This window comes from Haematobia irritans, chromosome 1 (genome assembly GCF_050003625.1).
Source record: "Haematobia irritans isolate KBUSLIRL chromosome 1, ASM5000362v1, whole genome shotgun sequence".
Classification (NCBI taxonomy): domain Eukaryota; kingdom Metazoa; phylum Arthropoda; class Insecta; order Diptera; family Muscidae; genus Haematobia; species Haematobia irritans.
In genome coordinates, this window is record NC_134397.1 from 6,123,377 (window position 1) to 6,140,596 (window position 17,220).

The 17,220-nt window shown below is 33.3% G+C and overlaps 1 protein-coding gene across 3 annotated transcripts; it reads right to left on the minus strand.

The window, feature by feature from the left end:
- Positions 1–1,165: 1,165 nt before the first annotated feature.
- On the minus strand, positions 1,166–15,389 carry Ir84a (Ionotropic receptor 84a). 3 transcript variants are annotated; one of them, XR_012717837.1, is made up of 7 exons: positions 14,745–15,389; positions 14,504–14,684; positions 14,260–14,396; positions 11,290–11,457; positions 10,595–11,223; positions 8,333–8,822; positions 6,627–8,263 (listed from the first exon to the last, which is right to left on the minus strand). XR_012717837.1 is itself a non-coding variant. In XM_075289041.1 (6 exons), exons 1-6 carry the CDS (start codon positions 15,332–15,334, stop codon positions 1,689–1,691), a joined length of 1,746 nt encoding a protein of 581 aa, XP_075145156.1. In that variant the 5' UTR covers positions 15,335–15,389; the 3' UTR covers positions 1,166–1,688. The 3 variants fall into 3 exon arrangements, 2 of the variants coding, with proteins under 2 accessions (XP_075145156.1, XP_075145155.1); XM_075289041.1 differs by lacking the exons at positions 6,627–8,263; positions 8,333–8,822 and adding an exon at positions 1,166–1,729; XM_075289040.1 differs by having other exon boundaries at positions 6,627–8,822.
- Positions 15,390–17,220: the final 1,831 nt, after the last annotated feature.

Sequence of the window (17,220 nt, forward strand, 5' to 3'; positions counted from 1 at the left end):
GACAACATTTTCTATAGAAATAAAATTTTGGTACATTATTTTTGACTCGAATGGCAACCATGATTATGAACCGATATGGACCAATTTTTGTGTGATTGGGTATCGGCTATATATAACTATAGACCGATATGGACCAATTTTGGCATGGTTATTAGCGGCCATATACTAACACCACGTTGCAAATTTGAACCGGATCGGATGAATTTTGTTTCCTCCAAGAGGCTCCGGAGTTCAAATCTGGGGATCGGTTTATATGGGGCTATATATAATTATGGATTGATATGGACAAATTTATGAATGGTTGTTAGAGACTATATACTAATACCATGTACAAAATTTCAGCCGGATCGGATGAAATTGGCTTCTCTTAGAGGATGCGCAAACCAAATCTGGGAATCGGTTTATATGGGGGCTATATATAATTATGGACCAATATGGACCAATTTTTGCATGGTTGTTAGAGACCATATACTAACACCACGTATCAAATTTCAACCGGATCCGATGAATTGTGCTCCTCTAAGAGGCTCCGGAGTTCAAATCTGGGAATCGGTTTATATGGGGGCTATAGAGCAATATTTCGATGTGTTACAAACGGAATGACAAAGTTAATATACTTCCATCATCCTATGGTGGAGGGTATACAAAGACCTAAAACGAAATCGAATAAATTTTCTTGAATTTCTCGAAAAAAAAACTTTAATTATTTTTGTGATTTCGGTGTACATCGGCGTTTGTTATACCGTTTAGTTAACATTTTCTAAAATTAACCAAAATTTTACTTTCTCGTGGGTTCATTGTTTTTTGAGTGTTATGACATGTTATGTTTGCGTTTGTAACGTACTACGATATTGTTCCTAAGGCCAATAAAGTTTCCTATTATATTTAGAGATGTTATTAAAATTTTGCCTACCTTTGACTTTCAGCAAAATATAACGTTGATACACTTATGTTCGAATTCAGGCATAATTTCATTTATTTTCATAAATATAGTCACACTACCTTTATGCTTAATCGGTTCCTCCCAATTAATTTCAATATTTATTTATAATCAAATTTATTTTCAAAATAAATTTTAACATGGTGCATAATCGTATTGAAATTGATAATTGATGGAATTGCTCGGTTATATGCAACAATAAAATTGAATTATTCTCTCTGTCTTTCTCTCTCTCTCTGCCCCCGGTATAAAGAATAATTTATAAAAGTAATAAAAACCTGTGCTCGCAACCAGTTATCCACAATGAACGGATGCACGTTCATATCCTTTGCATGCGAACGAGAGAACGCACTCACGCATTCTTACATATCCCCATGTATTATGCTAGCTGATACACACACCCGCATTCATGAGACCAAGAGAGAGAGAGTGAAAGCCAACATACACACATAAACGCAGGCCAAATGGCGTTGAAACATTCGGCATGGAGTTGGTTAAATATGGAAACGGAAGTGAACTGTTGCGGCATGTAACGCATTTAATTATTATATTTATACCCGCAAATGTGTGACAATAATGTTTCTGTGTTGAATGGCTTGGAATGGAACGAAATGAGAGCTTTTGTTATTTATCCTTTATTGTATTTGTTATTCATTTCGTGCCTGGGTAGTTGTTTGTCAGGTCCACAAATTCACACACACACGCACGCATACAGAATATGACAACTCGTAACGATTGAAATAGGAAGCTACAAGTTTGCACGTAATACCTTCATCCTTTTGGGGGAAACTGCAAGATATAAATAAATAAATAAATAATAACTTGCTGATATCAAAAAAAGCAAAAAAAAAACATAAAACACATTGCACCAACTATTATATATTATTATATATTTATATGTGTATTATTGTTATTTTATTAAATTCAATTACACTTGTTTTTGTTATGTATGAACATTGAAATCTGAGTACCACAAAAAATAATTGGTATTGAATATTTCAGTGTTTTATGATTTTACTATAGGGCTCTTGAAATCCCATGCCATTGAGGTTTAACAGACTCCATAGTTGGAAATTGAATATGTGTGCACAAATGCAATTGACAAAATTTTGTTTTAATTCTCTCCCTCCCCATCCAATGCCTGTGGGGCTTACATTTTCCATTGAGCTCACTTAAACAATGACCCTATAATTGCCATATCATTTCATAGCGGTATTGAACTGTTATGAATTACCAATAATTATCATTTATTCTTTATTTAAATAAGTGACACTATTTTATTTTTAATGATATGCTCATTTAAACTAACACAATACTATATTATTAAATTAAAAATTATTTGCTAATTATCTCTTCCATACGAATGACAAATTAAATTTTCTAAAATAGACATTGCTTTTGGGAAATAAGGAAATTTAAATTTAGAAATTTAATTTTTAATCTAATAGAAATGAATTCATTTATTGATAAGTAGTCTGGTGAAGTAAACTTTAAGGTGGCATTCATCTACACAAATAAATAGTTTGAGAGAGGAGTTGAGAAGATTTTTTATCAAGTTAAATTTTTTTGTTTAATTAAAAATATTTTTCCTATTTTTATATCCTCCACCATAGGATGGGGAGGTATATTAACTTTGTCATTCCGTTTGTAACACATCGAAATATTGCTGTAAGACCCTATAAAGTATATATATATACTGGGTAGTGATGAAATTCTGAGTCGATCTAAGCGAGTCCGTCCGTCCGTCTGTTGAAATCACGCAAACTTCCGAACGAAACAAGCCTCTTGCAGGAGCAAAATTCATCCGATCCGTTTGAAATTTAGTACGTGGTGTTAGTATATGGTATCTAATAACCATGCAAGAATTGGTCCATATCGGTTCATAATTATATATAGCCCCCATATAAACCGATCAACAGATTTGTCCTCCGGAACCTCTTGGAGGAGCAAAATTCATCCGATCCGGTTGAAATTTGGAACGTGGTGTTAGTATATGGCCGCTAATAACCATGCCAAAATTGGTCCATATCTGGCTATAATTATATATAGCCGATCCCCAATCACACAAAAATTGGTCCATATCGCTTCACAGTCATGGTTTCCACTCGACCCAAAAATAATGTACCAAAATTTTATTTCTATACAAAATTTTGGCAAAGTTTTATTTCTATAGAAAATGTTGTCAAAATTTTAATTCTATTGAAAATTTTGTCAAATTTTTTTTCTATAGAAAATTTTATCAAAACTTTATTTCTATAGAAAATTTTGTCAAAATTTTATTTCTATAGAAAATGTTGTCAAAATTTTATATCCATAGAAAATTTTGTCAAAATTTTATTTCTATAGAAAATGTTGTCAAAATTTTAATTCTATTGAAAATTTTGTCAAAATGTTATTTCTATTGAAAATTTTGTCAAACTTAATTATATACGTATTTAATTGGCCTGTTTTAGTTTAATATATACCACGTATGGACTACCTTGCAATTTAGAAGACGGTGTTAGGAAGTTTTAAGATACCTTGCCATCGGCAAGTTTTACCGCAACCCAAGTAATTCGATTGTGGATGACAGGCTGCAGTAGAAGTTTCTACGCAATCCATGGTGGAGGGAGCCACCGTGGTACAATGGTTAGCATGCCCGCCTTGCATACACAAGGTCGTGGGTTCGATTCCTGCTTCGACCGAACACCAAAAAGTTTTTCAGTGGTGGATTATCCCACCTCAGTAATGCTGGTGACATTTCTGAGCGTTTCAAAGCTTCTCTAAGTGGTTTCACTGCAATGTGGAACGCCGTTCGGACTCGGCTATAAAAAGGAGGTCCCTTGTCATAGAGCTTAACATGGAAGCGGACAGCAGAGAGAAGTTCACCAATGTGGTATCACAATGACCTGAATAGTCTAAGTGAGCCTGATACATCGGGCTGCCACCTAACTTAACCTAACCATGGTGGAGGGTACATAAGCTTCGGCCTTGCCGAACTTACGGCCGTATATACTTGTTTTAATTAATTTATACAAAATCAGAATTTATAAGTTTTGCCTTAATATCGCTTCGAGTCTACATCAGCTTTGGTAATATCTCCTGGGTAAAGACAAGAGGGGTATAACACCAATTGATGATACCAAGTTCTGTGAGGTGAAGGAGAACATAAGAGTTACAGGTAGATGACAGCACGCCACACGTATACTTAGCATTTGGCGAATGGAGTAACCTAGTAGTTTTCTGAATGCCAAATTCATATCATAGTAGTTTTCTGAATGCCAAATTCATATCATCCAAAAGAAAGTCTACTGGAATGCCTTCAGAGAATTCTACCGCCCCTTCTCAATATAATGAACACAGCAACTGCTGCCTTAATGACTGCAGGCTTACATTCCAAGGTGAGGGCTAACTTCCCATCTGTGGCTGGTGGATTCATAGACGAAGCAATTCTGACCATCTTCTGATCAGTTGATTTCATGATTTCTGATTTTAAGACTATAGTTAATTAATATCAATATTCTTTGTGAACACCAAAGCAGTCGCTCAATTAATATCTGCTGGATTAATTCCCTAGAGTAGGACTCCCAGCCATGGCAGGGGAACTTACAAACAAGACAGTCCGACCAGTAGAATCTGAATCTTAGTAAACTATTACTACCACTTTATGAATATTAACGCATCAGTCGCTCGATTCATACATGCTGGGTTATTTTCTCGGGTGAGGACTTACTTCACAGCCATGAGATGTGGACTCACAGGCGAGATAATACTCACCAATCCGACGAGTCGATTTGATCAATCAGATAAAAGCCAGATAAAGTGGCTTCATAGAATAAATAAATCGCAGTTTCAGTGGACTACCATCCCCCTGTTATGTTGGTCCAACGCCAACTCGCCTATTGATTCATTGGATTCCGCTGACATTTGTATGTATTTTCTGAATGAAACGCCCTAAGCGTTAACCCCCATTTTTATAGTAATTAACATAAAAATTAAACCTACTATTACCAAACAAATTCCTACTGTCAGTAAATTATTATGAATATGGACATAAATCTTTTTTTCCAATGTATTAGTTTTTTTGATTTTACTTCTTTTGCACTTATTGACAATTTAATGCGGAAAAGTCAAAATTAATGTGCTATCAAAATTGTTTTGAAAGAAATTTGTGATGATCATTACAATACGTTTATTTTCTGTTAAAGATATTTTTGAATTATTTAAAGTATTTAAATTAATGTCCTGTTTCTATGAATCGTACGAAGTCCCTTTCAAAAGAAAATCAGTTATTCGAATTCACATCAATTTGGGTTTTCCTGTTTTTTAAAGTTTGGTACACGAAAGAAAACTTTCATTTGAAATAGGGGAACATGGCATAATACTTTTTATTCTTTTGTGTCTCTAAAATAAAAGAAAATGTACAAAAATCTACAACAATAAGAAAGCTTTAAACGCCAATTTCAAAAAAAAAAGTTTAACATATTTGAGTTACCCCCATTTTCAGGAAGCTCCGTTAGTGCTACGTTAGCTAACGAACTTTTAAACCGTATTATGGCCATGTCTGTCATCCTGTCTATATATTCCATATGCCAGTTAGGAACTTAACTGCTAAAAATTTTTCAGTTAAAGTTAACCGGAGAGAAGATATTTCGATTTTACTTTCTGTTAATTGGGAGTTAAAGTTTAACGGAGATACATGAAAATGGCCGTTAGAATTTTTTAAGGTGAAGACCGTACGAATGGAAATTTCCAAGTACTAAATTTAGTATTTGGAAATTTAGAAATACTAAATGAATTTATTTTTGTGACCATTCCAAAGAAAGAAAATAATTTAAAGAATTTGCCTAAAATTTGGGTTTTCTCTTCTCTCTCTCTCTCCATGACTCAACACTCATTATTCTGAATTAAAAACTTAACATATTTTTCTAAGTCTATTGCATTTCTCATGGGGTCTATATACATTATGGAAATATGGCCAGAAATTAAAATATTTCGTGTCCGAATAAAATTTGGCCTCGGACACTTACCCGTTATTGTGGTGGGGGAGTAATGCCTTTTTTTGTATAGAGGCTCATTACACTCCGTTTGGTGTTCATTATTTTATGCTGCCTTAGCTGTTTCCTTTTTGCTTAACCAAAACTTGGTCGTTTCTCCAGATCACCCTCATAGCCATATTCACCCTTTGTACTGGCAGTTTGGGGGGTAAATACCATGAAAATTAAAGAAAGCAAAATATACACAGCCAATATAATTGCTGGTTTCATTTGTTTGCTTGGGTTTTGATGTTGTTGTCGTTGTTGCTTTAAGACTTAAGATCTTCTCCATTGTTTACCGTTTGATTTCATGAACAGTTGGCATCATTGCCTTGCCACCTTGTTTTGTATTTGCTTCGAAGCAACGAAGGGATACAATGGCCTGTGAGAGTGAGACTAAGTGAGTGGGTGAGTATTGAAGAGTGTGACTATGAGAATGAGTGCGTAGTGTATGGGAATATTGGCTCTGTGTATTTGGCTATGACCATAGTCATTTAACTTTTCCGTATTTTATACGATTCCTTTTTGAAAGGCGTAAAAAATTTCCTTCTCATTTGTATGCAAAACAAACAAATGAGAAAGCACCAACAACAAAACCAACAGCGTCAACAAGAGCGCCAAGAGAACACAACACAAACAAATACTTGAGAAAAGTATGCCGCCATTTATATATCACAACAACAATGTGGCCAGAACAAAAACAATAACAACAACAACTACGTCTATTTATACTCGTAAATATAAACGTAAAAATAAACGTTTTCATTACAAGTGGAAAATCAGAGATACGCACAATTGATTTCACAGAATCTCAGGAGATTTTTTTTAACGATGTTGGGATTTCGTCAAATGAAATATAATTTCTGCTGCTAGCAATACTTACTTACGAATCAAATAGTTAAGAAACTATAAATAGAAACTATTTCAAAGCTCATCTATACTACTAACCTCAACTTGACTGAAAGCCAATTACAAATGGTGTAGAATTGAACTTTATTTTTTCTAAGCTTCTACTTTTGTGATTTTTATACCCACCACCATAGAATGCTGACGGGGGTATAATAAGTTTGTCATTCCGTTTGTAACACATCGAAATATCGATTTCCGACTATATAAAGTATATATATTCTTGATCATGGAGAAATTCTAAGACGATATAACGATATCCGTCTGTCTGTATGTCTGTTGTAATCACGCTACAGTCTTCAATAATGAAGCAATCGTGCTGAAATTTTGCTTATAGAAATCCTAGTTTTTATCAAATTTGCCTGAAATTTGAAATATAGAGGTATTTTATGACCATAAAGAGGTGTGCCAAAAATGGTGAGTATCGGTCCATGTTTTGGTATAGCCCCCATATAGACCGATCTCCCGATTTTACTTCTTGGGCTTATAGAAACCGCAGTTTTTATTCATTCGGGTCATAAAGAGGTGTGCCGAAAACGGTACGGTATAAGAACGATCTCCCGATTTAACTCCTTGGGTTTCTAGAAACCTTAGTTTTTATCTGATTTGCTTGAAATTGTAAATATTCTGGTATTTTAGGCTCACAAAAACGTGAATCGGATTAAGTTTTTATCGGTCTATTTGGTAATGCCTCCATATAGACAGACTTCACTTCTTGAGGGTATAGAAGGCGCACTGATCATGAAAATTGCTTGAAACTCAATGTAAAATTTCCAGATTTTACTTCTACAGTTTTAAGATTTCAAATCAAGACGTTATTTTATAATTTTCTTGCACACTTACAAGAGATGTTAATGATTCCTCTAAAACTCAAACAAAAATGGTTGTTATAAATCCAGAATCTGATATAGTCCTCATAGGCGAAATCTTTAAATTTATCTTCGGGAAGTGTCCTCAAGTCCTCAAGCCCTCCTGAAATTTCAAAGGAAACCCTAATATTTGGTTCATGGTGGTGGGTATTTAAGATTCGGTCCGGCCGAACTTAGTGCTGTATATACTTGTTTTTTTTTGTCTTTTAGAGTTGTTTCAAGAAATATTTTACATTAGATATAGCAACTAATTAATTAATATTAGTAATTTAGCTATTTTCAAAAACATCAAATAATATCAGTATGTGGAAAAATACTGTTGCTCTGTGTTATATCAATTCTATTAGATTCCCATTTTCTATATTCCTATGCTATAAATAATTATTTATTTATTTCAAATCGATCCAATGAGCAAATCATATTCATATTATTCCTTCATTTCAAATTCCCCACAATTCTCATTTGCCATCCCTATGGAAATTTTGTTTTCTCTGGGTACTGAATTATTTTACTTTTTGTTAGTATGGTTTTAACTGCAAATAAAATTTAATTTGTTTAATTATGTTAATAATAAACTCACAAATAATAATAAAATTATATACAATTCAAGGACTACCATTTCACAGCTACTGAAAATTCATAGCCATCCCTTTTGGATGCCTTTTGCAGCCAACTGTCCATTTTCCTAATTTAACACATTCACTCGTTGTTTATTGATCAAATATTTTCGCATAGTTTTCCAAATATTTTTAAAGTTCACATGAATTTGATTTTGGCCACGTTTGTAAAATAGAAACTCCATAACGAACACCCACAATGATGTCACTATAGAAAAGGCCATGAATACCAAAACAGGAGCAAAATGTGCCAAATCAACTTCGACATCATTTTGTGATACGCTAGAACAATCGATTTTTGGTATTTCCCATCTTTTGTCATTGTAGTAAATCAATGAGGATTCGCCAAATTTTAAAATTGCCGAAGTGACAAATTTTCGATAGGGTGTCCTCTTGGGCATTACCAATGCCGTCCAGAATGGGGTAGTAAAAGTGATTTCTTGTAATTCGCAGAATTCTGGACCTTTCATTTTTTCTGAAAATAAAATCAAGACACAGTAGAAATATAGTGCATGCAATATGATAGTAAATAGGTGGCGAATTCATGATAGCCAACACTACTAAATTCAAGGAACTATTATTATAGAAAAACTATTAACCTAATATCAAAGATTATATAAACTAAATTATAATATTAAGGACATATTTCTTTAAAATAAACAACTTTTAATTAAACGAAGTTATAAACTCTGTATAATAAAACTTTTAATCAGGATTTGGCATTCTTGATTTAAAGTGTTTTTAATTTATTCATTTACTAGTTTTTTTTTATTCCCTCAACCATAGGATGGGGGGTATATTAACTTTGTCATTCCGTTTGTAACACATCGAAATATTGCTCCAAGACCCCATAAAGTATATATATTCTGGGAAATTTTGAGTCGATCTGAGCATGTCCGTCCGTCCGTCTGTTGAAATCACGCTAACTTCCGAACGATACGAGCTATCAACTTGAAACTTGGCACAAGTAGTTGCTATTGATGTAGGTCGGACGGTATTGAAAATGGGCCTTATCGGTCCACTTTTACGTATAGCTCCCATATAAACCGATCCCCCGATTTGGCTTGCGAGGCCCCTAAGAGAAGCAAATTTCATCCGATCCGGTTGAAATTTGGTACATGGTGTTAGTATATGGTCTCTAACACCCATGCAAAAATTCGTCCACATCGGTCCATAATTATATGTAGCCCCCATATAAACCGATTCTCACATTTGAACTCCGGAGCCTCTTGGAGGAGCAAAATTCATCCGATCCTGTTCAAATTTAGTACGTGGTGTTAGTATATGGTCTCTAACAACCATGCAAAAATTGGTCCATATCGGTCCATAATTATATATAGCCCCCATATAAACCGATTCCCAGATTTGGTTTGTGGATCCTCTAAGAGAAGCAAATTTCATCCGATACGGCTGAAATTTGGTACATCGTGGTAGTATATAGTCTCTAACAACCATGCAAAAATTGGTCCACATCGGTTCATAATTATATATAGACCCCATATAAACCGATCCCCAGATTTGACCTCCGGAGCCTCTTGGAGGGTCAAAATTCATCTGATCCGGTTCAAATTTGGAACGTGTTGTTAGTACATGGCCGCTAACAACCATACCAAAATTGGTCCATATCGGTCTATAGTTATATATAGCCGATCTCCAATCACACAAAAATTGGTGAATATCGGTTCATAATCATCGTTGCCACTCGAGCCAAAAATAATCTACCAAAATTTTATTTCTATAGAAAATTTTGTCAAAATTTTATTTCTATAGAAAATTTTGTCAAAATTTTATTTTTATAGAAAATTTTGCCAAAATTTAATTTCCATACAAAATTTTCCATGGTGGAGGGTACATAAGCTTCGGCCTGGCCGAACTTACGGACGTATATACTTGTTTTTAATTAAAAATCCGGCTTTCACTTGTAAGTGTATGTTTTACTTGTTTGGAATTTTGTTGTTAAATGAGAAATTTGTTTTTATTGAAAATTAATTATACAAATTTTTCAATGAATTATTTTTGAAATTTAATTAAAATTTTTATTGAAAAACATAGGTGTTAATTTTACATAAAAAATATTGTTCTGTAGTTTAATGGAGGGCACAAGTTTCAAATATCGATTCAAATTTATCATAATTTTTTTTAATATCTAATTCTTCATTTTTGCAATAGTGATCCTTACTTGAATCTATTTTAAAATCCTTAAGTTAAGAATTTAAATCGAGCGCATTTTCATTAAGTTCCACTTACCTGCCAAAATTCGATAGATACGATTCAAGGATGCATGAAATGCAAAACCTCCTTGACCAATACGATCCGCTCCTTCCTCAAGAGACACAATATTACGAGTTCCCTTTTTACATATACGATTATTGTAAATATTTCGCACCACCGGACTTGAAGTCGAAGCAAAAAATTCATAGTTGTAGGGTATATCCTCCATACCAATTTCAAGATTACTACCATACAATGCCGGTAAATTGGTTATAGAACGTGGAGCTTCCGACAGTAGCGAACTAACAACGAATGCCCCATAAAACTGCATAAGGATAATAGTGAATGCCGATACTGATGTAAGTAAAAGTCGGGTAGAATTGGCATTAAAATGTTCAGGGGTGGGACCCTGCATGAATATCGTCTCTAGTGTAGTGAAAACTATAAAGTCCACATCCGGTTCGATGTCATGCTGAGGTGGCTCTTCACCCTTGGCCAATTGGACTTTCCAATACCAACGATATTCTGCATATACATGTATGGCCAAAAGAATTCCCGTTATTACCGTTAAAGCGAAAACACACCACCACACCGTTGTGGCCAAGGGCTCAAAGAAAATGTTACGTATACTCGAGCGTTTCGGATGACGAAAAAGGAAACGAACTCTTCAATTACATTTTCAGTGGAAAATTATTAATGACTGTTATTAAAAAAATAAAACGAAAATTTACCTCTCAACATGCACAACCTGGGAATAGACCACTTGACGTATACGTTCACTGGTAAATCGCAAAGGAGCTACTGAAAATTCCACTTCATCCCTGACCACTAAACCCATGACTCCAGTCCATGTGTTATTTAAGGGAATCCCCCAACCATCAGAAAATTTCAATCGGAATCTAAAATATTGAAATGTAAAAAAAAACCAATTTAGTTTAAATAAATCTGGAGATATCGAAAATTGTGCACTCATTAAGTTAAATAATACAAAAATATTTAAATATCTAAAATTATGAAAAACTTGTTAATTAATATGCCAAATAATTTTGAGATATCACTTGTTATTTATAAATTAATTTTTTCCTGCATACTATCCAGGAAAGTACTTGAAAATTTGAATTATTGCAGAAAATATGTAAATTAATTTTTTTTTTATATAACGCTTCAAAATAACTTTTTGTAAATTAAAAAGTGCATCTCTAGAGAAGCATTTTTGGATGTACAGTAACAATACTGACTTGGAAAGAACTCCCAATTTTTTTAGATGGGCAGTAGAAATATATATTTTCTTTTTAAAAAATTAGAGATTAGTTTTCGCGAAAGTTTTTGTGGGATTTACTTTTTTTATACCCTCCACCAAAGGATGGGGGTATATTAACTTTGTCATTCCGTTTGTAATACATGGAAATATTGCTCTAAGACCCCATAAAGTATATATATATATGTTCGTCCGTCTGTCCCTCCGTTTGTTGAAATCACGGTTCATAATTATATATAGCCCCCATATAAACCGAACTTTGGTACGTGGTGTTGTTATATGGTCTCTAACAACCACGCTAAAATTGGTTCACATCGGCCCATAATTATATATAGCCTCATATTCAACCGATCCCCAGATTTGGCTTGCGGAGCCTCAAAGAGAAGCAAGTTTCATCCGATCCGCTCGAAATTTGGTACATAATGTTAGTATTTGGTCTTTAACAACCACGCAAAAATTGGTTCACATCGGCCCATAATTATATATAGCCTCCATATAAACCGATCCCCAGATTTGGCTTGCGAAGTCTCCAAGAGAAGCAAATTTCATACAATCCGGTTTTAATTTGGAACCTGGTGTTAGTATGTGATCTTTATCAACCGTGCCAGAATTGGTCCATATCGGTCCATAATCATGTATAGCCCCCATATAAAACGTTCTCCAGATTTGACCTCCGGAGCCTCTTGGAGGAGCAAAATTTATCCGATCCGGTTCAATTTTGGAACGTGGGAGTATATGGCCGCTAACAACCATACCAAAACTGGTCCATATATAGCCGATCTCCAATCACACAAAAATTGTCCATATCAGTTCATAATCATGGTTGCCACTCGAGCCAAAAATAATCTACCAAAATTTTATTTCTATAGAAAATTTTGTCAAAATTTTATTTCTGTAGAAAATTTTGTCAAAATTTTATTTCTATAGAAAATTTTTGTTAAAATTTTATTTCTATAGAAAATTGTGTTAAAATTTTATTTCTATAGAAAATTGTGTTAAAATTTTATTTCTATAGAAAATTTTGTCAAAATTTTAATTCTATAGCAAATGTTTGTTAAAATTTTATTTCTATAGAAAATTTTGTTAAAATTTTATTCGGTTCATAATCATTGGTGCCACTCGAGCCAAAAGTAATCTACAAAAATTTTAATTCTATAGAAAATTTTGTCAAAATTTTATTTCTATAGAAAATTTTGTCAAAATTTTGTTTCTATAGAAAATTTTGTCAAAATTTTATTTCTCTAGAAAATTATGTCAAAATTTTATTTCTATAGAAAATTATGTCAAAATTTTATTTCTACAGAAAATTTTTGTTAAAATTTTATTTTTATAGAAAAGTTTGTCACAATTTTCTTTCTATGGTAAATTTTGTCATAATTTTATTTCTATGAAAATTTTTGTTAAAATTTTATTTCTATAGAAAATTTTGTTACAATTTTATTCGGTTCATAATCATGGTTGCCATTCGAGCCAAAAATAATATACCAAAATTTTAATTCTATAGAAAATTTTGTCAAAATTTTATTTCTATAGAAAATTTTGTCAAAATTTTATTTCTATAGAAAATTTTGTCAAAATTTTATTTCTATAGAAAATTTTGTCAAAATTTTATTTCTATAGAAAATTTTTGTTAAAATTTTATTTCTATAGAATATTTTGTTAAAATTTTGTTTCTATAGAAAATTTTTGTTAAAATTTTATTTCTATAGGAAATTTTGTTAAAATTTTATTTCTATAGAACATTTTGTCAAAATTTTATTTCTATAGAAAATTTTATGTCTGTAGAAAATTTTGTCAAAATTTTATTTCTATAGAAAATTTTGTCAAACTGAATTATATACGTATTTGATCGATCTTTTTTGATTTTATATATACCATGTATGGACTTACATACAATTTAGAGGACGGTGTTAGGAGGTTTTAATATACCTTGTCATCGGCAAGCGTTACCGCAACTTAAGTAATTCGATTGTGGATGGCAGTGTCTAGAAGAAGTTTCTACGCAATCCATGGTGGAGGGTACCTAAGCTACGGCCTGACCGAACTTACGGCCGTATATACTTCTTTATAACTCTCTTTTTTCATATTTTTAATGAGTAATATTTTTGTCTCAAATAGTTTCTCAATAGTTTCAATAGTTTGTCTCAATAGTTTCTACGCAATCCATGGTACATAAGCTACGGCCTGACCGAACTTACGGCCGTATATACTTGTTCGTAGCTGGAACTTGCATAAATCAATTTGGATTTTTGAAAACATTTAAGAATTTGCAAGAAAAAAACATTTGCTTGTAAAAATATCCCAACCATATGTATGTTACATGTATGAAAATAAATTCAAAAATTGAAATATTTAGCGGAAGTGATATTTTAGCTAGACAAAATCGAGGCTGTTAAAATTGGCCAAAAATTGGTTTTAACGTCCCTTTTTAGAAGACACTTACGTAAAATTGTAAACACCTTGCACCATTTGTATTAGCTGGTAAGCTTTTCTCATCATCAGATCATTTTCCAAATACCTTTTGCTATCCTCCAGGTATTCAACCATTGACATTTGTAAATCAGGTGAGTAATTAAGAAGCTAAGAAACAAAAAGACCAAGGAGGCAGATATAAAAAAATCTTTTAAAATTTAAATCTTTGTTTTAAGCAAAATGTTCCCAAATTCAAAATTTCTTTGCTTACTTACCGCAGTGCCCACATTTACAGATTCATTTTTCCAATTATTTCTTCGAGAAACAAAAGAATGCTTAAATATCTCCTGAAGATCTAAACCATAAGCTGGACTCCAATTTCCCTTATACTCCATCACCAAAGGACTTCCACATTTATAGCATACCTTATGGACATCATAAAGGTCAAATTTGCAACTGCAAAAAAACGTAAACAAAAAAAGAAAAAAATCATCATCAATTTTGTGTTTTACTTACTTATCTCTTTTATAGGCCACAGTGATATCAGCATTGAGCTCAATATTCAAAGGCCCAAATGTCTGGTGGATATTTGCCAGGTGTTGCTCATTTTCATTATCCTGCATAAAAACAAACCAGGACATAGAGTAATTAAACAGACCATTGTTAGAGGCCAACAAAAGAATACGTAAGTGGTCCACATTGCCTGGACTCAAGGCTAAGAGGAAAGCGGTACGAGGATAATATTTATGTAACAATTCCTTAAAATCCTGCTCATTTGAATTTTCCATATTGAAAAATTTCAAAAAATAATAGTTGGTAAAATCTTCCCAATCTCCAGTTCCAGCCGATTGCTCCTGCTGTGTTATTCCCGGGCTTCGTATTTTGGTTAAACTTGCATTTCCCTGGTGAGTTTTTCGCTCATCATACAAAATAATGACATTTCTCAAATATTGTCTATCCAGATGATCCCTAAATGCTTGAATTTCACAGGATCCGATAAATGGTTGCCATTGCATTGTTGCCTGTGTCACTGCTACCGATGTGATTATAATGCCTATATTAAGGCGTATAATAGCGGCAAAAGCTTTGGACAATGGCAATACCATGATACCACTAAAACTCCTCTTATTAGCCTTCCGTCGCTGGCCACCTCCAGCAAATGAGTCAATATGGAACATAGGCATTTTCGGCCTTTTATAGAGAATTTCGAATGGATTTCTGCAGATGGTCATTTAGTGCAAAATATCCCACAAATCCATGCATTCATCCATCTAGTTAGCTATCGATAGTTGGCTCGTTGGGGTCCTTTGGTGGCAATGAGCTTTAATGTCATCATTACCAGCTGCAATCATATCCGTTTTAATAATTTGGTGCTAACGGCAGCTTTGTTGTTATGTTAAAATGGCGACAGATAAAATTATAGTCAATTGTCACAACAACGACAGCGTCAGCAAATGATAACGACCATCCATATATTCCATCCAATACACTGACAGAAATAAATGTATCGAAATAGAAGCACACGTAAATGAGGGAATATTTTAAACAGTAGACGATAGTTAGGCAAGTGGATGGACAGACAGACCTATACTCCAAACACTTAGTAGTTGAGGGAATAATCATAAAGATATGGAGGTTGGTATATATATTCCATCCAATACACTGACAGAAATAAATGTATCGAAATAGAAGCAAATGTAAATGAGGGAATATTTTATACAGTAGACGAAAACAGATAGTGAGGCAAGTGGATGGACAGACAGACCTATACTGAGGGTATAATCATAAAGATATGGAGGGAGGTTGGTTATACACAGATCACAGAGTGATACCACTGTAATGAGTTTTACTTTTATCTTTGAGTGTCCCGCTCAATGGAAATGGTTCACATCCCATTTAGTAGTGCCTGCATCGACAGTGATTACAATGACTTAGTAAATTTTTGTCATATGACCCATATCACAACTTGACTGATGAAGTTAGAATATGGATAGATGTTTCAATTTCAAATTTACCCTAAATAGTAAAACCATCAGCGTATGATCTACATGAAAATATACCTTCCAAATAAATTCGTTCAAGTCTCCATAAAAAAATACCACTCGAATCGAAATCTCCTCCAGAGTCCATCAAAACCTACGTGATCCTCCGTTTCTTTGAATATGAGTTTCTTTGCTAACAATATGCAGGTTGCAATTCTTAATCGATTTTGATGAAACTCTATTGTATTTTTCGGTTCATTTCTGCTGCTATAAATATTTTTTGTGTGTCATTTATCCATTTTAGACAATTCGTGGAGTATTAACATCACTACAGTTTCAAAAAGGTATTTTTACCGAATATCGGAATGAATTACAATTTTTTCTCTGTGTATAGAATATTTTAAACAATTTCAACTGCCATTCAAGGCAATCGCTTGTTCACTTAAAGTCATAATTACACAATTACACTCAACTACACATGAGCATGCATGAGCGGATATAAGTACTACGCTATAGATGGATATGTAAGAGCTATAGTCACGGCTATATGTACTCACATACATGGAATACATTTTAACCAATATAACTGTTAATATGACAGCAATTTGTTGGTGTAATGCGTTTAGAGATCTTTATTTGTGTAGCTTACTATATGAACTATTCCATAGAGTGGGACTACGAACTTTCACACCTTCACAGAAAAATTAAGTACTTCCAAAAAATTTAAATATATGGACATTTTTTTTAACATGACATACCAAACAATTAAACGCAATTACAATTAGTATAAAGAGTTGAAATTACGAATATTTTCAAGTATCAACTAGGCAAAACTCATCTTAAATGAATCTTTAGTGCAATTCTCTGCTCTTTGGCTGCCCGTTATTTTAAGCTTTCTAGAGTATTCAGTCCATTATTATACCACAAAGTAGTGTTGCCAGGGTTTTTACCAAATTGGAGACATGGGGACAAAATTTGGGGATTTTCTCGAAATCGTTTCTGAATTAAAA

Coding starts and splice junctions, on each gene's coding strand:
- Ir84a (XM_075289040.1), bottom strand. CDS start 15,334: ATGGTATTGCCATTGTCCAAAGCTTTTGCCGCTATTATACGCCTTAAT. Junction 14,397..14,503: donor CTGTAAATGTGGGCACTGCG/GTAAGTAAGCAA, acceptor TTTGTTTCTTAG/CTTCTTAATTACTCACCTGA. Junction 8,823..10,594: donor TATCTATCGAATTTTGGCAG/GTAAGTGGAACT, acceptor TTTTATTTTCAG/AAAAAATGAAAGGTCCAGAA.